The sequence below is a fragment of the Leucoraja erinacea genome, chromosome 3, assembly GCF_028641065.1.
Source record: "Leucoraja erinacea ecotype New England chromosome 3, Leri_hhj_1, whole genome shotgun sequence".
NCBI classification, from domain to species: domain Eukaryota; kingdom Metazoa; phylum Chordata; class Chondrichthyes; order Rajiformes; family Rajidae; genus Leucoraja; species Leucoraja erinaceus.
Genome location: NC_073379.1, coordinates 30950839 through 30975511, shown reverse-complemented (window position 1 = coordinate 30975511; position 24673 = coordinate 30950839). Strand labels below are relative to the sequence as shown.

Here is a 24673-nt window from a genome sequence, read left to right as displayed (position 1 = left end):
GTCCAACCTGGTAAGTCTGTGGCCCATTCTCTCTACCCTTTCACTGATTTTAAGCAAAGATCAAGCACGTTACATGAGAATGTTTGATCCCACCAGCAGCCACATTTCCCAATTCCCCACCCTTTTCTGCTTTCTGCTAAAATGACTTCTCTATCCAGAGATCTGTGCATGTGGAGATCCAGCTGACCTCATTGTTAGCACCTCATTTCCATAATTGATTCACTTATACCCCGACGACATTCACGGGTAACAAGTGAGATTTGGTTGCAGAGTATTTCTTCTGGTGATCTGGGTAAATAGTAGCAATGGTGGTGTCATAGTGTGACCAAAGAAACAGGTGAAAACAAAGTGGGAGAAGCTTGACCCTTGTGATTGCTGGATGAATTCCTCCTGTACTTCAAACCCAAACTGAATAAGAAGAGTTGGGTGATGGAAGAGTCTGCAGTAAGCTTAATGTTTTCATGAGAGATTTCTGCCATCAAGATTATTACACAATCATAAAGCATTTCCTCTACAGTAGTTCTGCCATTGTGACATGATAAATCATAAATCTATGCATCAAAATGCTGCTAAACATAGACACAAAAATCTGGAGTAACTCAGCAGGACAGGCAGCATTTCTGGAGAGAAGAAAATGGTGATGTTTCAGGTCGAGACGCTGAAAAAGGGTCCTTTGTCACCCATTCCTTCTCTCTAGAGATGCTGCCTGTCCCGTTGAGTTACTCCAGCTTTTTGTGTCTATTTTCAGTTTAAACCAGCATCTGCAGTTCCTTCCTACACATCCTGCCAAACATTGCCATTATGGAAGCTGAACTCAGAAAGCAGGAATTACTTTAGATTAAATCGATGATCTCTTATTAATTAACAAAGCTCTTGTGAGATTTATGACACATGATATTGATTTCTTAGAAATGTTATGATCCCAAGTCTATAAGGAATTTTGAAAATGAACAATATTTTACATTTTTGTAAGTTAGTAGCCAACCAGCAAAGCCTTTATCACAACACATTGTTAAATAGACAGAAATTGCTAAGATATCTCGGCCAATAATTTTGAATGTCCCGAGACAGCAGTCATTACTGTGTGTTGTGTTCATGAATGAATGGAAATTAACAGTGCTCTTTTTAATGTTGAGATTCACAGCAGAGCGAATACCAAAGAAAACTCTACAGGGATTTGATGAAAGGCTACAATCATTTGGAGCGTCCTGTACTGAACGACTCACAGTCTTTGGTTGTTGAACTTGGAATGACGTTTATACAGATAATTGATGTGGTGAGTCATAAATTAACAAAGGTTGGTCCTTACATTGTTGTTTCAATCACCTGTCAACACATCTTGGTTGTTGCACTGAAAATACCATAAATATTTGTGGGTGTCACTAGCCTTACCTGGTACACTTTGTACTTCTGAATCAGAAGACTATGAGTTCAAGCCCAGCTTGAGGATTTGAGTATGGATTTAACAACTTTTGTGGAGCAATGGAAAGCCATTGAATATCGTGTAAGTTACCCCATTCTACAGGTTACTTTTAGTATCATTAACTCAAAATCACAAATTTTGTCCAAAGCAAACACATTTATCGAATTTAATAAGAACTCTATCATGATACAGCACAAGCATTATACTCATGTATGCACAAAGTCTGGGGTTCCTGATTGCTTGGATCATTCCGAGGATCAGATGGGATGGGATAATCCGTTCTCTCTGTTCCAACCTCCAAGTAGATTTTTCAGACCACTTCATTCCCTAGATAGCTAACTACCAACTTTGGGCAATCTTTCCTTGTACTCCACTTTGAACAGGCAACCTAAGGGATAGTCCTTGTTACTCAACAACCTAAGGGATAGTCCTTGTTACTCAACATACAGTACAGCTCTCAGTGATCTGTCAGCTGACCAATGACCGGTGTCATAAGTATGTCGCATATTGTTGCACAGCCCGTCAATATTTTGCCAACCTGAATATTTGTTTTTTTGAGAGGCATACTACTGTATCTCTCAGTTTTGACCACATATTGTTGATTGTTCACTGGTTCTCTCAAGAAGGTGAGTCAATAGTAGTTCATCATGTTGGTCCAATCCCCAAGCAACCAATCAATGATATACTAATTTCTTTGCCTCTGCATCCAACAAATCATTCTCAGGCCATCTTCAACATGATCCTGCCAGCAATCACATTTTCCAATTTCCCACCGCTTTCTGCTTTCCGCAGAGACCACTCCTTCTGCAACTCCTTGGTTCACTCATTCTTTCCCACCTAAACAACACCACCCCAGGTACTCAATACACTATATTCATGGATTTCCTCATCTATTTTACCAGTTAGATCCTTAAAAAAACTCCATTGGATTTGTTAAGCATGATCGGTCTCTCGTAAACCTAGACTGAGTTTGTCTAACCTGGTAAGTCTGTGGCCCACTCTCTCTACTCTTTCACTGATTTTAAGCAAAGATCAAGCACGTTACATGAGAATGTTTGATCCCACCAGCAGTCACATTTCCCAATTCCCCACCCTTTTCTGTTTGCTGCTAAAATAACTTCTCTAATCCAGAGATCTGTGCATGTGGAGATCCAGCTGACCTCATTGATAGCACCTCATTTCCATAATTGATTCACTTATACCCCAACCACATTCACAGGTAACAAGTGAGATTTGGTTGCAGAGTATTTCTTCTGGTGATCTGGGTAAATAGTAGCAATGGTGGGGTCATAGTGTGACCCTGCAATTGCAGAAGACTGTAACACCTGCCCTATTGCACTTCCACTGTATCCATCCATCGTATCAACCCCAGCAGCACTTCCAGGTTCACATGTACCTCCTTTTACCTTATGTGCTACTTTCAGTGCTCCCGATGTGGTCTCCTTTATATCTGCTACACCAAGCATAGACTAAGCAACCATTTTGCCAAACACTTGCATTTGGTCCATCACGGCATGCAGGGTCTCCAACTAACCTACTAACAACACCCTTCTTGATGCCCTCTCTTCCAAATGTTCCCCCCTCTCTTCCCTGCGTACCGTCTGGGTGCACACCCATTTTTCCCATTTCACGTCTTTTCTTTTCATATCTCCTTATCTCATACTTTTTTGTCTGTTCATCTCTGACCTTTGTCCCCCCCCCCCCCCCCCCCCCCCCCCCCCCCCCCCCCCCCCCCCCCCCCCCCCCCCCCCCCCCCCCCCCCCCCCCCCCGCCTGTATCCATCTATTACTTGCTTAGTTCCATCCCCACTTCTTTCAGCTTTCTCCCCCTTACTACAAATAGTCTAGGGAAGGGTCGCAGCCCAAAGCATCACCTATTCATTCTCTCCAGAGATGCTGCCTGAGACGCTGAATTAGTTCAGCACTATGTGTCTTTTTAAAAAAATAAACCATCTACAGTTCTTTATAACTTCATCGTGGCTTCGGTTTTATCGTTGTTTCACCTTTGCCCCATGGTTTTTTGCTATTTCAAACTGATTATGTTTCCCTTCTTCCTGTTTCCATTTGGCTGTACATCATGTCTGGTTATCATATTCCAGTTCTTTCCTCAAGTACTTTGTGTGCTCTAAAATCCATGGGTCGTATCATGTCTAGTTCATGAGTTGTAGATCGTTGAGCACTGCCTGCTGAGGAACAGCAGCAATGTCTTCTTTTATCATTGGCCGAGTGCTACCCTCAGGCAACAATATCTAAAGTGTATCAGTGGTGACGTTTTTCACATTGCACTGAGATGTGATGGTGAAGTTAGCTTCTATTTAATCCAGAAATTCATTCACATCTGATAAATATGACAATATGCAACATGTCACTTGCATTATCTATCTTACAAATTCATTGAGCCACAGAGCAAAAAAACATCCACATTGACATCCTGAGAGTAAATAGTGTCATTTTGAATTTTTGTTTACCATAGCTATATGAGCAGATAAAAAGGCATAAATTTCATGTCTGTAACATGATTTAGCATTGGATATTGTTTGCCATAAGAGAGAGGTTGAGTAGGCTAGCCTGTACTCGCTGGAGCTTAGAAGGATGACGGGGATCTCATTGAAACTTACCGGAGTGAAAGGCTTGTATAGAGTGGATGTGGAAAGGATATTTCCACTAGTGGGAGAGTCTAGGACCAGAGGTCATAGCCTTAGAATGAAAGGACATTCCTCTAGGAAGGAGATGAGGAGGAATTTCTTTAGTCAGAGAGTGGTGAATCTGTGGAATCTTTGCCACAGGAGGCTGTGGAGGCCAAGTCAATGGATATTTTTAAGGCAGAGATAGATAGATTCGTGATTAGTACGGGTGCCAAGGGTTATGGGGAGAATGCAGGACAATGGGATTCGGAGGGAGAGATAGGTCAGCCATAATTGAATGGTGGAGTAGACTTGATGGGCCAAATGGCCTAATTCTGCTCCTATCGTTTTGACCTGATGACTTATGAACTTATGACTTGGTTTCTCTGGAGATAAGCAGAACTCATTTAAATTAAACATTATTTTTACAGGGATTGATTTGGGCCTGCCCCACTTAGGCAAATTTTCAGGCAGTCGCCAACAGTCGCCTGAAAAACCGGCGACTGGAGCAGCGACTGTCTGAGTGGAACAGACACACACATCATTTCCTTCACCAGCCCATTATACAGGCGAGGGACAGGGCAAGCGGGGGGAACGCTGTCTGAGTGATATTCACACAGTGCAAAGCCAATGTGATACAGACACACACCGCGATGAACAGGAAGATTGGCGCTGTAATTATGACGGTGAAAGCACAGTGTGCGGGAAGGGTCACGTATATCCTTTAAAAGGGGGGGGAAGAAGGGGGGAGAAGGGGGGGAGAGACAACGTTAAAGAAGCCAGAGATATACGGCTGTGAAGCTCGGCGGACATTAACATTACCGGTTGGTTATCCTTGGTTCTGAAAACTACAGCTTACGTTTTTTTCCCAATGAGCCAATGAAATTCACTGGTCAGCACTGGCTACAACCTACGAGAACCTATGACAACCTTCGACCTCCTGGCAACCCACTACCACTGCACCTACGGCACGAGAATTCTTGCTGCTCTCCATGGCGGCTTCATTCTGGTTGTCGCTAATTTTTCAATATGTTGAAATATTCGCGGCGACCATAATGAGGCCGCAATTAGTTCCCAGAATGCGGGACTCCTCACGACCATGAAGGCGACTACCCGGCAACCACCCGCAAACTTGTGGCGACAATGTGGCGACCGCACGGTCTCCTGCAGTCGCCTAAGTGGGACAAGCCCAATAGGCTGTCATACAAATTAGCCAGAAAAAACAGCCTACCAGAGGACTGGGAGAAATTCCAGTCCAGCGGAGGAGGACAAAGGGCTTAATTAGGAAAGGGAAAATAGATTATGAAAGAAAACTGGCAGGGACCATAAAAACTGACTGCAAATGTTTTTATAGATATGTGAAGAGAAAAAGATTAGTTAAAACAAATGTAGGTCCCTTGCAGTCAGAAACAGGTGAATTTATCGTGGGGAACAAGGACATGGCAGACCAATTGAATAACTACTTTGGTTCTGTCTTCACTAAGGAAGACATAAATAATCTGCCGGAAATAGCAGGGGGACCGGGGGTCAAATGAGATGGAGGAACTGAGTGAAATCCAGGTTAGTCGGGAAGTGGTGTTAGATAAATTGAATGGATTAAAGGCCGATAAATCCCCAGGGCCAGATAGGCTGCATCCCAGAGTACTTAAGGAAGTAGCCCCAGAAATAGTAGAAGCATTAGTGATAATTTTTCAAAACTCTTTAGATTCTGGAGCAGTTCCTGAGGATTGGAAGGTAGCTAATAGAAACATAGAAACATAGAAATTAGGTGCAGGAGTAGGCCATTCGGCTCTTCGAGGGCCGAATGGCCTCAATGGACGCAATGTAACCCCACTTTTTAAAAAAGGGAGAGAGAAAACAGGGAATTACAGACCCGTTAATCTAACATCGGTAGTGGGGAAAATGCTTGAGTCAGTTATTAAAGATGGGATAGCAGCACATTTTTTGCAGCATCACTTCCTGGTTCGGGAGCTGCAAGGCATACGAACGGCACCAACTAGACAGGATAGTGAAGACCGCCAGCAGGATTATTGGTGCTCCACTCCCCTTCCTGCTGGACATATACAGGAAGAGATGTATCAACAGAGCCATCTCCATCATCAAAGACCCCTACCACCCATCGCATGACATTTTCTCCATCCTGCCATCTGGGAAGAGGTACAGGAGCATTAGCTGCAAAACCAGCAGGATGCTCCTCAGCTTCTTCCCACAGGCTATAAGACTGCTAAATGGACTTTGCCCCCTGCCAAGTATCGCACACAAAACCCCCCTACCTGGACACACTGCAGCAGAGCCACTGTTGTGCCGCTGCCGATCGGATCGCCTGTTGAATGTTTAGTAGAGTGTTAAATTTGTTCATGATATATGTATTTTTTATTTCTATTTATTTTTAATGCACACTGAATGGACACTGGTTGAGCAACGTTTTTTTGTTTCCTCTGGGTATGTGAATACTCAGGAAATGACAATAAAGATATACAATACAATACAATACATTTGGAAAGTGATGAAATCATTGGACAAAGTCAGCATGGATTTATGAAAGGTAAATCATGTCTGACAAATCTTATAGACTTTTTCAAGGATGTAACTAGTAGAGTGGATGAAGGAGAACCAGTGGATGTGGTGTATCTGGACTTTCAGAAGACTTTTGAAAAGGTCCCACATAAGAGATTAGCATGCAAACGTAACGCACACGGCATTGGGGGTTCAGTATTGATGTGGATAGAGAACTGGCTGACAAACAGGGAGCAAAGAGTAGGAGTAAACGGGTCCTTTTCACAATGGCAGGCAGTGACTAGTGGGGTACCGCAAGGCTCAGTGCTGGGACCCCAGCTATTTACAATATATATTAATGATCTGGACGAGGGAATTGAATGCAACATCACCATGTTTGCGGATGACACGAAGCTGGGGGGCAGTGTTAGCTGTGAGGAGGATGCTAGGAGGCTATAAGGTGACTTGGATAGGTTGGGTGAGTGGGCAAATGCATGGCAGATGCAGTATAATGTGGATAAATGTGAGGTTATCCACTTTGGTGGCAAAAACAGGAAAGCAGACTATTATCTGAATGGTGGCCGATTAGGGAATGCTGTTCATCGATTACAGCTCAGCATTCAACACCATTATTCCATCAAAACTGATCACCAAACTCGGTAACCTGGGCATCAACCCCTCCCTCTGCAACTGGATACTGGACTTTCTAACCAACAGACCCCAGTCTGTGAGGTTAGACAAGCACACCTCTTCAACCCTCACCCTGAACACCGGCGTTCCTCAGGGCTGTGTGCTGAGCCCCCTCCTCTACTCCCTCTTCAGCTATGACTGCACACCTGTACATGGTACTAACACCATCATCAAGTATGCAGATGATACAACGGTGATTGGCCTCATCAGCAACAACGATGAGCTGGCCTACAGGGAGGAGGTCCAGCACTTAGCAGCATGGTGCGCTGACAACAACCTGGCCCTTAACTCCAAGAAGACCAAGGAGCTCATTGTAGACTTCAGGAAGTCCAGAGGCGGCACGCACACCCCCATCCACATTAACGGGACAGAGGTGGAACGTGTTTCTAGCTTCAGGTTCCTGGGAGTCAACATCTCCGATGACCTCTCTTGGACCCACAATACCTCTACTCTGATCAAGAAGGCTCATCAGCGTCTCTTCTTCCTGAGGAGACTGAAGAAGGTCCATCTGTCTCCTCAGATCCTGGTGAACTTCTACCGCTGCACCATCGAGAGCATCCTTACCAACTGCATCACAGTATGGTATGGCAACTGCTCTGCCTCCGACCGGAAGGCATTGCAGAGGGTGGTGAAAATTGCCCAACGCATCACCGGTTCCACGCTCCCCTCCATTGAGTCTGTCCAAAGCAAGCGCTGTCTGCGGAGGGCGCTCAGCATCGCCAAGGACTGCTCTCACCCCAACCATGGACTGTTTACCCTCCTACCATCCGGGAGGCTGTACAGGTCTCTCCGTTGCCAAACCAGCAGGTCGAGGAACAGCTTCTTTCCGGCGGCTGTCACTCTACTCAACAACGTACCTCGGTGACTGCCAATCACCCACCCCCCCCCCCCCCCCCCCCCCCCCCCCCCCCCGGACACTTATTATTTTTTTTAATTCAAATCGTTTGCTATGTCGCTCTTCAAGGGAGATGCTAAATGCATTTCGTTGTCTCTGTACTGTACACTGACAATGACAATTAAAATTGAATCTGAATCTGAATCTGAATCTGAATCTGAAAGGGGGAGATGCAACGAGACCTGGATGTCATGGTACACCAGTCATTGAAAGTAGGCATGCAGGTGCAGCAGGCAGTGAAGAAAGCGAATGATATGTTAGCATTCATAGCAAAAGGATTTGAGTATAAGAGCAGGGAGGTTCTAGTGCAGTTGTACAGGGTCTTGGTGAGACCACACCTGGAGTATTGCGTACAGTTTTGGTCTCCAAATCTGAGGAAAGGCATTCTTTCCATAGAGGGAGTACAGAGAAGGTTCACCAGACTGATTCCTGGGATGTCAGGACTTTCATATGAAGAAAGATTGGATAGACTCGGCTTGTACTCGCTAGAATTTAGAAGATTGAGGGGGGATCTTATAGAAACGTACAAAATTCTTAAGGGGTTGGACAGGCTAGATGCAGGAAGATTGTTCCGGATGTTGGGGAAGTCCAGAACAAGGGGTCACAGTTTAAGGATAAGGGGGAAGTCTTTTAGGACCGAGATGAGAAGAACTTTTTTCACGCAGAGAGTGGTGAATCTGTGGAATTCTCTGCCACAGAAGATAGTTGAGGCCAGTTAATCGGCTATATTTAAGAGGGAGTTAGATGTGGCCCTTGTGGCTAAATGGATCCAGCACTGCCATTCAATGTGATCATGGCTGATGTGTGCGGACGTGGCGTTGAAGAATGAGAAGCCGAAGCGAAGAAGTGGAAGCCAAATAACCGAACAGTGTACGGCGCCGAAAAGCCAAATAACCGAAAGGGCGCAGTGCCGAAAAGCCAACTCACCAAACGGATGCAAAGCGGAACAGCCTAATAACGGACATGAAGCCGCCGGGGGCGCGACTTGACAGCAATGGTCCAGACCCCTGCTTCCATCACATCATTGACCAGGAGAGACGGGAGGTTGGGGGTCATTTTCCCACACAAGACCACCCGGGGCTGGAGGGTGACTGGGCGCTCTGAACCCGAGTGGCCGAAGGAGCGCATCCCTCGGGACAGCCCCCACTCTCCCCACTGGGGTCAGCGCTGCCCGGCACAGCTGCCCTCCACCTTGTCTCCCCCATGCAGCCGCACTGTGACAGGCTGTGGTCTGGCAGTGCGCAGACACATGGGTGGAGCAGGGCCACGCGGACAGACGGGGACAAAAACCCGGTAACGTCCCCATCAGCGGCAGCAGAGTTGCGGACAGTCTGGCCCTTCTGCCCACACAGAGTCACTGACCGCGATGCACCACCACATGACCCAGACCCCCGGACCCCGACCCACACACGGGGTGATTCACACCCCAAAACCCACACCAGGTGAGTTAGCCCCCCCGACTGCGGGGCCAGATGGCCCGGGCCGGTGTCAGCCATAGTAAATCGCTTTTGAAACATGGGAAACACACAAATTCCCTGATGGGCTGATGACAAGTGTGCATGACAACAAATTTACTATGGCTGCCAGCACCCCGGGCCGTCTGTCCCCGCGGCAGGGATGGGGGAGGTGAATCACCCGGTGTAGGTGTCGTGGGGGGTGAACCACCCTGGTGTGGGGGTCGTGGCCCAGTGGCGGTACATCGCGGTCAGTGACTCTAGGTGGGCGGAGGGACCAGACTGTCCCCAACTCTGCTGCAGCTGACGGGGACATTGCCGGGTTTTCATCCCCGTGTGTCTGCGGCCCCGCTCCACCCGGCCACGTGTGTGTGTGCGCTGTCGATCCACAGCCTGTCACAGTGTGGCCTCATGGGGGAGAGGAGGCGGAGGGAAGCCGAGGCCGGACAGCGCTGACCCCGGGGGGAGGGGAGAGAGAGAGTGGGGGCTGTCCAGGGGGATGCGTTCCTTCGGCTGCTTACATCTTGGTGCCCGGGTTCAGAGTGCCCAGTCACCCTCCAGCCCCGGGCGGTCTTGTGTGGGATAATGGCCCCCACCCTCCCATCTCCCCTGGCCAGTGATGTGATGGACGCGGGGGTCTGGACCAATCGCTGACAAGGTTGAGGCCCTTCTTCAGACTGATGTAGGGGGGGGGGGCGAGAAGAAGAAAGGAAGAGGCAGAGACAGTGGGCTGTGGGAGAGCTGGGAAGGGGAGGGGAAAGAGGGAGAAAGCAAGGACTATCTGAAATTGGAGAAGTCAATGTTCATACTGCTGGGGTGTAAACTACCCAAGCGAAATATGAGGTGCTGCTTCCTCAATTCACGGTGGTAAATTTACCCACCGTAAATTGGAGGAGCAGCACCTCATATTTCCCAATGTACTCATATTTCCCCAGTACTTCTCCATGTGGACTGGACTTTGGGATTTTTCTTTGTAAACAGTTCCTAAATATGGCAACTGTGCATTTGTGGACTGTGCAAAAGAATGTCACTGCTCTATGTGCGTGTGTGACAATAAAGAACCATTGAACATTGTATTCAAGCTCTAAGTTTCAACATAATGCAATCATACCATTCTAGTAATATTATCTGACCAGTCTCTGCTAGAAATATTTACTTTCTTTCCCACTATGATTGATACATTGCCAAGGGAACAGCTGGTCAACACTCATGCCCTTATGTGCAGACTCCTTAAGATCACATATTTACACAATCAGAATGGCTGAATTCCCTCTGACTGAGAACAGAGATGAGGGGTTGGGGTAGAGTATACTGAGCACTGAAGCATGTCTGTGTTCTGATGTACCTGTGGTCAGTTTACTTAAAAAGTCAGAATGCTGCCTGGATTGGAAGGTATTAGCCATAAGGAGAGGTTTGACAAACTTAAGTTGTTTTCTCTGGAGTGTCGGAGGCTGAGGAAGACCTCGTAGAAATATGTAAGGTTATGAGAGGCATAGATAGGATAGACATTCAGAACCTTTTCCTCGGGGTAGAAATGTCAAAGACCAGAGTGTATTGCTTTAAGGTGAAGGAAGACATGATAGTGGTATTTAAGAGCCTTTGATATAGGCACATTGTTATGCAGGGAATAAAGGGATATGGATCGGATGCAGGCATAGGAGATTAGTTTATCTTGGCATCATATTCAGCACGTACATTGTGGGCCGAAGAGCCTGTTCGTGTGATGTACAGTTCTATGTGTAGGAAGGAACTACACATGCTGGGTTACATAGATACATAGAAACATAGACAATAGTTGCAGGAGTAGGCCATTCGGCTGATGGCTGATCATCCACAATCAGTACCCCGTTCCTGCCTTCTCCCCATACCCCTTGATTCCGCTAGCCCTAAGAGATCTATCTAACTCCCTTTTGAATGCATCCAGTGAATCGGCCTCCACTGCCTTCTGAGGCAGAGAATGCCACAAATTCACAACTCTCGGTGTGAAAAAGATTTTCCTCATCTCAGTTTAAATAGACACAAAATGCTGGAGTAACGCAGTGGGTCAGGCAGCATCTCTGGAGAAAAGGAATAGGTGATGTTTCGGGTTGAGACACTTCTTCAGACTGGGAGTCGGGGAGAGGGAAACTAGAGATATGAAAAGATACAGACCCACTGATGACCCAGGAATGGTGGAGCCCACAATGATTGTTGGCTATGGACGAGGTGATAACGAGGGGATACGAACAGTGAAACTAACAGGATGACTAGGGTGGGGGAGGGTCGGAGAGAGAAGGAATGCAAGGGTTACTTGAAATTAGAGAAATCAATATTCTATGTTCTATGTTTATACTTGAGGCATTTCACGTTTATATGACATGTTTTTGCTGTATTAATCAATGGAGAGAAGATAAACAATTGCTTTGTTAAGATTTCATGCAAACAGCCCTGTGTTATTCACTAATAGAAAAAACAGGAAGGTTGATACGCAAGTCATGGAAAGTTCCCATTTTTTCCACAAATTGTGCTGATTCAAAGATTTGGGTTGATGAATGTTGCTCGTCCTGAGTAGTAGGGAGTTTACTCCACATCTAACTAGTATTTTCTTTAACCTTAGTTCTGACATTGGTTTGGTAAAGTGTTTTACTTCCAACCAGTCTATCCCCATCTTAATCAATTAAGTCACCCATGAACACCTGTGGCCTTGTTTTAAGTGTTGCTGCATCCTCCCAAAGAGCATCTTTCTGCACTCAAGCAATATATCACTTTAACAATATATATTTTAGCTGGAACAAAGTTTTGTTTCTGGATGTACTAGATTTAGATTTACTAGAATGTTGCCTGGGTTTCAACAACTAAGTTACAGCGATAGGTTGAATAAGTTAGGTCCTTATTCTCTGGAGCGCAGAAGGTTAAGGGGGGACTTGATAGAGGTCTTTAAAATGATGAGAGGGATAGACAGAGTTGATGTGGACAAGCTTTTCCCTTTGAGAATAGGGAAGATTCAAACAAGAGGACATGACTTCAGAATTAAGGGACAGAAGTTTAGGGGTAACATGAGGGGGAACTTCTTTACTCAGAGAGTGGTAGCGGTGTGGAATGAGCTTCCAGTGGAAGCGGTGGAGGCAGGTTCATTGGTATAATTTAAAAATAAATTGGATAGGCATATGGATGAGAAGGGAATGGAGGGTTATGGTATGAGTGCAGGCAGGTGGGACTAAGGGAAAATAATTGTTCGGCACGGACTTGTAGGACCGAGATGGCCTGTTTCCGTGCTGTAATTGTTCTATGGTTATATGGTTATATGTTCACTGTTCAAACACTAGATGCACTGTCAACCTGAATAATGTGAGCCATAATTTAAGTACTTAAATAAAAATAAAAGCCAGAACACTCCAACCAGAAAATAAGATGAAGTACACACTCTGGCTTAAATCAGTTAATAATTTTCATACTTCATAGCAATTTGACTTAAAATTTCAGTAGACAATTTTTAAATTTCTACTTAGTTATATCTTAATGATTTGAGATATAATTTCTATTGTGTGTGAATGGAGGGGAAAAGGTTGCCTTGTGCAGGTCGGTGATGGAGTTTAGAAGCTGACTTCTGAAGTTTGGAATATGGTTCCTTGAAAAATTCCCCCTAATTGTTCAATATTTTTAAATGGTGCATGAAATGAATCTGATGGTGTGATTACCATTCTCAGGAGCCTTTACACCCAACAACAAATAATGTCTGCTTCACCTCCTTGTAGAAACCAGCCCATTCATTTATTTTCATACATATAAAAAGTTCCAAATAAAGAAAGAAGTCTGCAGAAATGCGGGTCAAAATCAGAATGATGCTAAGTGACAACTAAGGTCTGTGCAATGTGAACCTTTCAACCCAGTGAAGGTGATTCTTTTCAATTATAATGCCTGTCACGTCTTTGATTATGTCATGAACTATCAGAGGAGTCTGCACTATCGACTGCAGCAACACTCTTACATTAATTGGAACAAAAACAGCTAGCACTGGAAAATCTAAAACATAAAACTACAGAGGAGAAAGAGGCTGAAGTAAAAATGAAATGTTTGCATTTTAAATTTTAAATGTTCACATTCTTCTACTGACAACTGATTTGTGCTTGTATAATTTAATATTCAAAATATTACCTACAAGTATATCTCTCTATTTGCTGCATCAGGGCGTAGTATGAGCAAGGCAGAGGGTGGCTGGTAAATTCGGGGTAATCATGCTTGTGCAGGAATCCTGAACTTGGGAACTTGATAACATCAAGTTCAGGATTCCCGAACTTGATACTTTGAGAAATGCTAGCAGTTTCTGATAGAGTTATTTCACTTCCCTGCAGAATCCAGCCCATTTAGTTGTTGTGTAGGAAGGAACTGCAATTGCTGGTTTACACTGAAGATAGACAGAAATTGCTGGACTTGCTCGGCGTGACAGGCAGCTTCTCAGGAGGGAAGGAATGGGCGACTTGTCTGAAGAAAGGTCCCGACCTGAAACGTCACCCATTCCTTCTCCCCAGAGATGCTGCCTGTGCCATTCACATGTTTGCTGCTTTTGTAAGTGCCACATAATTTGTTCTTATCTAATAATTTGTATTTCTCAAACATCTATTGTCAAAAAGGTAGGCTTAAAATAAGAGGGAGAGGCGAAGAGTAAAATAGGAAGGCTCGAGGAAGAGGAGGAAAGAAGTTAGTGATGGAATTAATGGATTAAGACCAAGATAGTTGGGGATGAAAGCACAATAACAGTGATGGAGGTGCACTATGGACAATGTTGGAGGAATGTAAAGAAAGAAAGAAATCAGATAGCACTAGAAAATATGGGACACTGTCCACCCAGAAATGCATCCACGATTGCTGGCACTAAATGCACTTTATTAAGGCAATCAATCACCATAGTTTGCCTCTGAAGTTTATTGAATTGAAGTCATTCCACTGTGCTGATTGTGATGTGTGTTGGGGGATGTATGTTGAAAAATTGGATGAAAAAGTCCCATCTTCTTCCCATTCCTATTCCCTTTCTTCCCATTTTTCCTCCACCGAGTCCGCACTGACCTGCGATCCTCGCACACTAACACTATCCTACAAACACCAGGGACAATTTATACTTACACTGAGCTATCAACCTACATTCCTGTATGTCTTTGGAGTGTGGGAGGAAACCGAAGATCTCGGAGAAAACCTTTGCGGTTACGGGAAAACGTACAAACTCGATACAGCAAACCCCCCATAGCCGGGATGGGACATGGGCCTGTGGTGCTGTGAGCGCTGTAATACAGCAACTCTACCGCTGTGCCACCGTGCCGACCGTAACTAAATTGTGTTTAGTTACATATTTTAATTGTTTGAATTCACTTCTTTAAAAATCAATAATTTTAACATTTTAAATTGCTTGATTCCTAATAGTTCAATTGTTTTGAATATCTCTGGATTTTAGAGGCTTTAGAAGAGTTCAAAGCTGTTTTCAACTTGAAAAATGGTTTAGCTGGCTGAGAAAGATTATTTTCCTGTGCTTTTGCCCACTGGCACCCCAGTGACAATCATCATCCATGGAATGAATTGCTGCCTTTAAGGGTTATCTGGCTTAAGCGACCAAAATGAACAGTGTCTCTGCACAAAGCAAGTTCACACTCACCAGATGAGGCAGTAGTAAATGAGGCTGCTGCTGCTGGTGTGGAATACTGGACCATTGTTGTCAGTCTGTGTACTGAATGGACACAGTTTTTTTTCTCCATTTATTCAGAATAAAACAACATCTGCCAAGCACACAAGCAGAAAAGTAGGGCAGATATGTGTTTACGTCTTGCAGGATGAATGTGGAATTCCTTTCAGTGTTTGGTGATATTTAAAAAACAGCTTCAGGTGCTGGCAATGGCATTATCCAGAGCTGGACCCATTGAAGCATAGTGTTTAATATTCACGATGAGCATACTGCAATGGGTCAGAATTTGCAATGTATCCTGTCGTGTGCCCTGGTAAAAGCCCTGTCCCACAGTACGAGTTTATTCCAAGAGTTCTCCCGAGTTTGCCCTGATTCGAACTGGGAGATTTACGGTAATGGCCACTTGTCGGTACTCGGGGCTCTCGTGAACATTTTTCATCATATTGAAAAATCTTCACGAGTCTTCCCGTGCTTACCTGCCATTAGCGAGTCTTCCCGGGTACCTGCCGTTAGCGCTAAGAGACATCCCCGAACTCCGTCGTACCCACTACGTTCATTCTCCGTACTTACCACGAGTTGTGTGTTATGTCTGTGGCAGACCAATTTCCCTCCAGGGATGAATAAAGTTCTATTATATCGTATCGTAGTGATTAGGGGAAGATAAACAAAACCACACAAATTCAATACAAAAAGGAAAGGAAATATTTTAAAAGAGTATGGATTATACAAAAAAGAAACACATTGAATGGAACAATGGGAAAGAGAATGGAAAAAAATAACATCTTAACTATTTTCCCAAAGGAATATGACTCAACTAAATTATGGTCATTTTTTTGTGCTAGATGGAAATAAATGATAATCATTTACATTACATAGTTAAAGGGTTACTTAGATGATTTATTGCTCGACTTAATTTTTATTTTAAGATTAATATCCAATTAACGTAACTGCTTCAATGTTATGAAAGGACATGTAGGTGAAGGTGATTTGCTGGGTCTGTAAATCTAGTGGTGAGTTGGCACAACATGCCTGGGAACTTATGGTTATTCAGAATTTACAAGGCATTGTATCCTAGACACAAGCTGCTGGATAATTTATACTATAACATGTCCTTCAGATGTCATTATTTTAACGGAATTCTTGGCCCTTACTCTGTGGTCTGGTGATATTATAAATTGTCCTTAGCAGTAATACATTTATCTCACTTTGACTGTAATATAACTTTTGGCAACTGACCAATATAGCATTGAATATTATTAGATTTATTTTAGTGCCTCATTACTTACAAAAAGCATTTTTTATATATTCTCAAGGTTTCTAAAGGCTAAGCTAAAACTGCATTGAAACAGTCCTTACAATTGATGGGTGAAGGATTTAAGCATTAGTTTATTCACTGCTGTACGATGCATCAAGGAGGACTAAGATACCTGGATACTGTGGAGCAATCACTCATCCCAGATTATATACTATGTGGTTACAGTGGAGGCAGACATGGGAATCCAAAAGGAAATACTGGTGATATTGCTAATATTACTCCAAAAGGTATAAGTTTCTAGCAATCTATGTGGACCAGAGCAGAGGTTGGAGGGTGAATGAACAGAGTGAGTGACCATAGCATTGGTGGTACAGGGGCTATTCAAGTTGGGGGAGTGATAAGTAGTGTAATTCTATTTGGTCACTTGTGTATTAGGGGGATAGATATTGGTCCCTGTAGGCATGAGAATGGGACTTGAAAGCTATTTTGCATGCCCATGGTCAGAGTTAAGAACATCTCCTCAAGGTTGGAGAGAAACTCAGAGAGAGGGCGGCGAGAGGCCCAGTGGTTGTGATCCACAGTGGTAGTGGTTTATATTGGAACCAATTACATAGATAGGACGCAGAATGAAGTTCCACCGAAGCTCAGGTCTAAGCTAAAAAGCAAAATCACATATAGAATAATCTTTGGATTGCCATCTGAACCACGCGTAAATTGATACAGGATCAATAAAATCAGAGAATTGAATGAATGGTTTCAAGACTAATGTGGGGTGAGGGGGCTGTTACTCTTGGGGCACTGGCACCAGTGCAGGGAAAATCAGTAGCTGTTCAACTCAGATAGACATCATTTGGATCCAGCTTGGACCAGTGTCCTTGAGACTTGAATAACTTTGGCTACAGATAAAGCTTTTAAACTACATTGTGGGGGTGAGTGGTGGGGCAAGGCATGTTCTGCTGAGCGTAAAGATAATATGATACGATACAATATGATAGAACTTTATTTAACCCAGAAGGGGAATTGGTCTGTCAACAGTCATCTAACGCAACAAGATACATGAAACCTGAAATTAAGTGATGAGTGGAAAGTCCAGACAAAAGTGCTGGAGAAACTCAGCGGGTGCGGCAGCATCTATGGAGTGAAGGAAATAGGCAAAGTTTTGGGTTGAAATCCTTCTTCAGACGTGCAAAAATTGGGGAGGGGGTGAGGAGGGGGAAGGGGAGTCCGTCTACCTCACGACAGAAGGGGGAGGAGTTTTACAATTTCATTTCCCATGGGAAAAGGATCTCCTGTGGCGTTCTGTTCTGCATCTTGGTGGAACCAGTCTGGTGCTGAAGATACTCCTTAGGTTGACCATTGTGTCATAGAGGGGGTGAGCTGCATTGTTCAAGATGCTCCGCAGTTTGAGGAGCATCCTCCCTTCCAAGACCACCTCTCTTGAATCCAACTCTGCCCCCAGGATGGGGCCAGCCTTCCTGATGAGCTTGTTAATAAACCAGTGGTGGCGATAGCAAGATGGACAATGATAACCAGGGTCTATCTCTAAGGAACAGAGTGTAGAGCCATAATCCCTTGAATTGGAAAAATGGTACAGTGACTAAATTGAAGGTGGATAGTCCGAATGCAGTGCATTCATGACAAGGTTGGTGAATTAATGTACAAATGAAAATGAATGTGTGCCATCTAATAACTATTACAGAGGCATGATTGCAATGAAATTGATCTTGAGAATTAAATATTCCAGCACACTTAATATTGAGATTGACAAAATGGAAAAAAACTATTAGATGGCCTGATATTAAATAATGGAATGTAAACAGTAAAGAAGAAGGATAATAACTCCAAAAACCAAGAAGGGGAAGCAAGGTGACACACAAGACTGCAGATCTGGGATCTGGAGCAAAAAGCAAATTGCCTGAGGAAATCAGAAAGCCAAGCAGATTTATGATGCCTTCTGGGATAAATAAAGTTCTATCATATTGTATTGTATCGTATTATCTTTTAAAAATTGTCCCTCACCAGAACATGCCTCGCCACACCAAAAAGAGTCATACAGCAGGGAAACAGGCCCTTCAGCCCAACTTGTTCATGCCAACCTAGATGCCCTATCTAAACTACTCCCACCTGCCTGCATTTGGTCCATATCCCACTAAACATTTCCTGTCTATGTATTTGTCCAAATGTCTTTTAAATGTTATTATGGTACCTGCCTCAAACACTGGCAGCCAGCATCTGGCTGCTCATTACATATATCCACACTGTGCGAAAAAGTTGCCCCTCAAGTTCATATTAAATCTTTCCCCTTTCACCTTAAATCTATGCCCTCTAGTTCTTCAGTCCCCTGCTCTGGGGGAGAAGAGTAGGAACAGAAGACGAATCAGCTTGGATGGAGTTAAACAATAGCATGAAATATTTGGTGGGAATTTTCCACAGACTCCTCAGAAGTAATGGTAACACAGCGCGCAGTATAAATTAGGAGATTAGAGGTACATGTAATGAGGTAATGTATTAATCATGGGGTACTTTAATCTACATATTACAGTAACAATGTGGATAGAAGAATCTAGATCAGTATATTGAGGAACCACTGTAGGAACATTTATTCGGGAATTTCTATTTTATAATGAAAAAGGGTTCATTAATGAGTCTGAGGAAGGGAGGGGGGAACTGAGGAAGCCCTGACCCAAATGTTCTCTAGAGATGCTGCCTGATCCATTGAGTTACACCAGCACTTTGTGTCCTTAATTAATGATTTGGTAGTTAAGGGGACTCTAAAGAAAAATGAATATAACATGATAACATTTTATGTAAAATTGAAAGTTCGTTGGTTTAACCTCTTAAACATGACTAAATATTCTCATATGATATAAAACACTGAGGGCAAAGTGTGGATCTGCTGTTAAAGATAGTCAGCATTTCAAGCAGTATCTGAGGAAAAAAAGTAATATTATTTTTGCTTCTTTTTTTCACAGATATTGCGTACTTCCAGTAATTTTCATTTTGTATTTCCAACGTGTAATAGTTTGTTTTTATCGTTAAAGACAGTATTAGATCAAAGCAAAAGGCTATGATAAAATAGCAGCAAGCCCAAAGACAGGTAATACCTCAGAGATCAAGTAGGAACAAGTTATTGATGTGGTGAATATAAAAGAATGCTTGTAAAAAATGATGAAAGCTTGCAAAAGCTTCTATAGATTTATGGAAAGTAAAGATTAGTCAACATTAGTGAGATTATTTAGACTGAAACAGGGAATATTATGTTGAAATAGGAATTAACAGAACAATTAAACTATTATTTGGTGTTTGGTTCATGGAAGAAGGCATAGATCACCTCTCAAAATGGAACAGCACAGTTCTGGCATGAATAATGAGCATCAATATATAATAATTATTGGAGAATACTGGATTGAAAGGCAATGAAGCCCCAGAATCTAAGTTTATATGTTTCAATGCTGTGCTTCTCTTTGGAGAATAATGCATGCACTGGTCCTGATCTTTCATCATTTTTTACAAGCATTCTTTTATATTCACCACATCAATAACTTGTTCCTTCTTGATCTCTGTGTGTTTCTGCTGTGTTCTTAGATATTCAGGACCTGCTTTGCTTTAAGGAGATTTTTCCCATTTACTGATTTTAGCGAAGATACCATCTCTCAAAACAGCCATTAGACCAGGGCTTCATTTGCTCTATGAAAAGAACATTTAAAAAAATTCTGTTGCCCTATTTTCAGAAGGAACTATTCCTTGGTGGCTTTGTCAACAGGGGATTCGATTTTTAAAAATTAAAGTGATCATGTACAAACTGTGTGAATTTTTGATTTGGCCTCGACTGCAGAACTTGGACAATTCTGGGAAGAAATAATGGTTTACGGAAGATTATTAAAATATTGTCCAGTATGTTTCCCAGTGGGTGAGGGATATACATCATGAGGTGAGATTGGAATAGCTAACGTTGGTCTGGAAAATAACCTGTTTCAAGGTTTTAAAGTTGCTCACAAGGTTTGATTAACAAGGTATAAAAAAATACAATGTTTCTGCTGAATAGTCATTAAAGACAGCTTTTTGGAAGGACACTGCTGTCTCCTTCAGAGCAACTTGTTTCTGTGTTTCTATTGGCTTCGATGAAACAATGATGAATGCTTGCCAGAAAATTAGATATCTCAATTGAAATTAATATGTGCAGTTATGCCAAAGTAGCAGTTTTAAAGCATTTATATTCATAATTCCAAATACCATCAGGAAACATTATATTACCGGGATTCCTAGTAAATTGATAGTTTTGTTATTATTTCCAAATGGCGCTATTTGTATTTGGAAACCACGCCACAAGATCCACTGGTCCCTTGCCCTGCAGAGCCTGCAGGATATTCCCTGCTGACCACTACATGATGGACGTGGTCAAAGTTATTGGTCTGGAAGAACTTTTCCATAAATGACAGGTGGTGCAGCTAATGTGGATGGCACATTGGGTGACATCGGTGCCAGGCCCATCCTTCACAAAACCAGGGGCAGGTAAAATCTCAGCAAGTAATAACATTTGGTGCCCATGTGGTGTGGCTCTAATCAAAGCCTAATGCAGCCAGCACACTTTATCTCCTTTGTCTGTGGACTTTTGCATCGTGATCTGTCGGACCTGCTCCATCTTTGATCCCCAGGGGAACTGGGAAACTGTGTGGGTGATTGCCAAGGCAGAGTAGCGGGGGATGGGCCACACCTGCTCTAAATACAGCAGCTCTGAGAGTACCTCACACCTGATGACCAATTGTTTTCTGGTTATCAAGAGGGACCGCTGCATCCACAGTCCCAATTTTTGTTTGTCCTTATCTTTCCATTACACCCAATTCTCATTGCATCCCTCAGCCCCTTTGAACCAAATCCCCAGTGCCAACAGGGGTCAGACCTAATGGTGAAGGGGATGGAGGATCAGATTGATTCAGCAATAGGACCTATACACAGAAAAAACAAGACAGAAGAGAGTGGGCAAAGCTATCCATTTCCACCCATTGTTTTCGACTGATACTTGCGTAGAGCAGTTGTATCCTTTTCCTGATTCTCTCCCCAAAGGCCATTTTGGAGAGCATGTCCATCATGTACATGTAGAATATCCCGTTGAAGACCTCCTCCTGGTCCAAGCTCACCAGGCAGGTGTCTACGCCTCTGTCCTGCATGTAGGCAATGGTATCACTGTGCAGCATGAGGTTGCCCAAGATTTTCTTGCCAGGTACAGTACAGGTTTGGTCCTGGTGGATCATTTGTCCCAGAGGAAACTTGTCCTGGTTTGCAGCATAGAAACATAGAAACATAGAAAATTGGTGCAGGAGTAGGCCATTCAGCCCTTCGAGCCTGCACCGCCATTCAATATGATCATGGCTGATCATCCAACTCAGTATCCCGTACCTGCCTTCTCTTCATACCCCCTGATCCCTTTAGCCACAATGGCCACATCCCTCTTAAATATAGTCAATGAACTGGCCTCAACTACCTTCTGTGGCAGAGAATTCCAGAGATTCACCACTCTCTGTGTGAAAAATGTTTTTCTCATCTCGGTCCTAAAATACTTCCCCCTTATCCTTAAACTGTGACCCCTTGTTCTGGACTTCCCCAACATCGGGAACAATCTTCCTGCATCTAGCCTGTCCAACCACTTAAGAATTTTGTATGTTTCTATAAGATACCCCCTCAATCTTCTAAATTCTAGCGAGTACAAGCCGAGTCTATCCAGTCTTTCTTCATATGAAAGTCCTGACATCCCATTGGACAGGATCTTATTGTCCACATTTAGCAGTTGGAGATGGCTCTCTAATTTCTGATATCATCTTTTTCTCTGCTTTGTGGATAAGGATGATGATGCCCTTCCTTGTGGAGTCTGACATGCTGCCAGTCAGAGGTTTAGTATTGTACATTTTCACCAGGTCCAGGCATAGTCCCACTGAGTTGAGTACAACTCAGCTAGTAAACAGTCACTTCTAGGAGTTTTATTCAAATCAAAGGAACGGGTGGAGTCAGTCAGCATCTCCAAGGTCAGTGGTTGATGCAGACTCTCCCGCTTGCTGACCTCCAAAATCTCCCTGCTAGAGGACGGGAAGTTCTGGGAGGCTGTGCTGTCTGTGACCTTTCTGTCATACAGATCAGTATAAAAGGATCTGCAGATCCTGAAAATGTCCGTCTGCGAAGATGCTAATGAGCCATCTTATTCCTTCGGGCTGTGGATCACGGAGCTCTCCCTGTGAACCGTTTGGAAGCAGAAGCAAGAGCACATCTCATCCTACTCCTCAGAGTCTCAGTGAACTCTGGATTGAAAGATGATCTTGGAGAATTCTGAGGCAATATTCTATTTGTTTGTGGAATGCAAGATCATTGTCCTTAGAAACTTAAAACTGGTCAGGCTAAATCTCATTGGGGAGTGTAGTTCATCACTTCATTCACATTAGTGTAGGCAAAATTGCTTTGAGACTCCTGTGCTACTGTTTTGTTAATTCTATAATAACCACAGCAAGAAACATTTTGCCCCAAAGATATTGTAGATGCAGCAGCAATGGTTTATGTTTTGTGGAGCTCAGCTCATTAGCCGTTTAACCAGTGGCTCATTGGCAATTTTCCAGCTGCGCTCTGATGTGTTCTTTAGTCATGCTCCAATAGCAATGCATTCAACCCCAGAGTCCAAAGAATGAATCTGTGCAATTTCATAAGGCTGCTGAAACCAAACTCCCAGTCTTAGTTCCCCACTGAAATTTATACATAATAATATTACATCTACAGAATTATGAGCTGCTTTTCTTCATTGAATTTTCTCCGGTGAGGAAATAAATATATATATTGCAGGATTAATTCAATATTTAGATAGTAATATGAAAGTTAATGCAAGCCTTAATAAGAGGGCAATCATTGCCAAAAGGTCTGCTGCTAATGGTACTACAGGGCAACCAAGTGTGCTCTGTGACTAAATGCTCCACAAAGCCCTGGAGCCAGTGATAATTAACAACTGACAAGCTGTAGTCCTCACAAATCTCACAAAAAACTCTATCCTGAGCTCATCACAGGAAGAGATGATCAGCTGTACAGAGAAGATTCAAGGATGGGCTCAAAGCCTCCTGGAATGTATGCAACATCCTCACTGTCCCCTGGGAACCTCTGGCCCCTGTCCATTCATGGTGGGGAAGCATGCATTGGGAGCACATAGCAGCCCTGCATAGGTGGCAGAAGGAATGGACTGCCTGATAAGGTGCCTATCCCCACCCTCAATAACCACTACCTGCCCTTTAATAGTTCCTTATCAGATGTGTGTTTTCTTCACCAAAAATAGGTATCTGCTAGTTCCAGTCACCATGAGTGCAACAACTGTTCAACCAAACAAAATGTTTGTCTTAAAACAAATAACTTTGTTTTATTAAGCATTAGTTATTTATCCAATTGAGTGTCCAACTTGATGCCATGCTCAGCATTGAGAGCTTCAAGTTTCTAGGTGTAAATATTCCCAATCATTTGTCCTGGTCTCACAATACATGTGCCAAGAAAGCACACTAACGCCTTAACTTTCTCAGTAGGCTAAGGAAATTTGGCATGACTCTCATGACTAGAGCCAGGATGTTTAGGCGCTAAAAAACTCTGAAATAGGCAGGCAAAAAGGCATAATAAAATTGCAAAAAAGGCATAAAAAAGGCACATGAACAAAAAAAGGCATAAAAAGGCACCCCCAAAATATGGTTTAAAAATGATTAAAGAAAAGGTATTCTACATTAAATTACCAAAGTTGCCTGGCTGCACATAATTACAAGCAATTTTTTCAAATTATCTGGTGTTAAATTATGCCGGCTCTCAGACAGAATATGCTTCACTTGTGAAAAACCCATTTCGACCTCAGCTGAGGTCACTGGTGCATACCCAAAACAAGCTACAGACTCTATATTCAATGTCATCTTGTGCATTACAACTACCTTTGAGAACTTTAGCTATGTTTTGTATTTCTTCAAGATCTTTGTTAGCTAAAATCACTCTCTCACGTTTTCCTTGTATATCTTTACCTACATCATCAGGAATTATACGCATATCGTCAGTTACTTTGTTGAAAACCTGCAAGTTATTCACTAATGTTTTGCCACATTTCTCAAGGGTAGTGATAGCTTATGGGAAGTTTACAAAATTGGAAGCAATAAACACAAGATCGCGGTGGAGGAACTTTTTCTGCAT

The 24673-nt window shown here is 43.3% G+C and overlaps 1 protein-coding gene across 1 annotated transcript in view; it reads left to right on the top strand.

The window, feature by feature from the left end:
• Positions 1–24673, top strand: part of chrna8 (cholinergic receptor, nicotinic, alpha 8) — a 272432-nt gene that overhangs the window by 91626 nt on the left and 156133 nt on the right. Inside the window, exon 2 of the mRNA XM_055632392.1 lies at positions 1137–1276. Within this exon, the coding sequence (XP_055488367.1) occupies positions 1137–1276 (140 nt within the window). The remainder of the gene's footprint in view (positions 1–1136; positions 1277–24673) is intronic.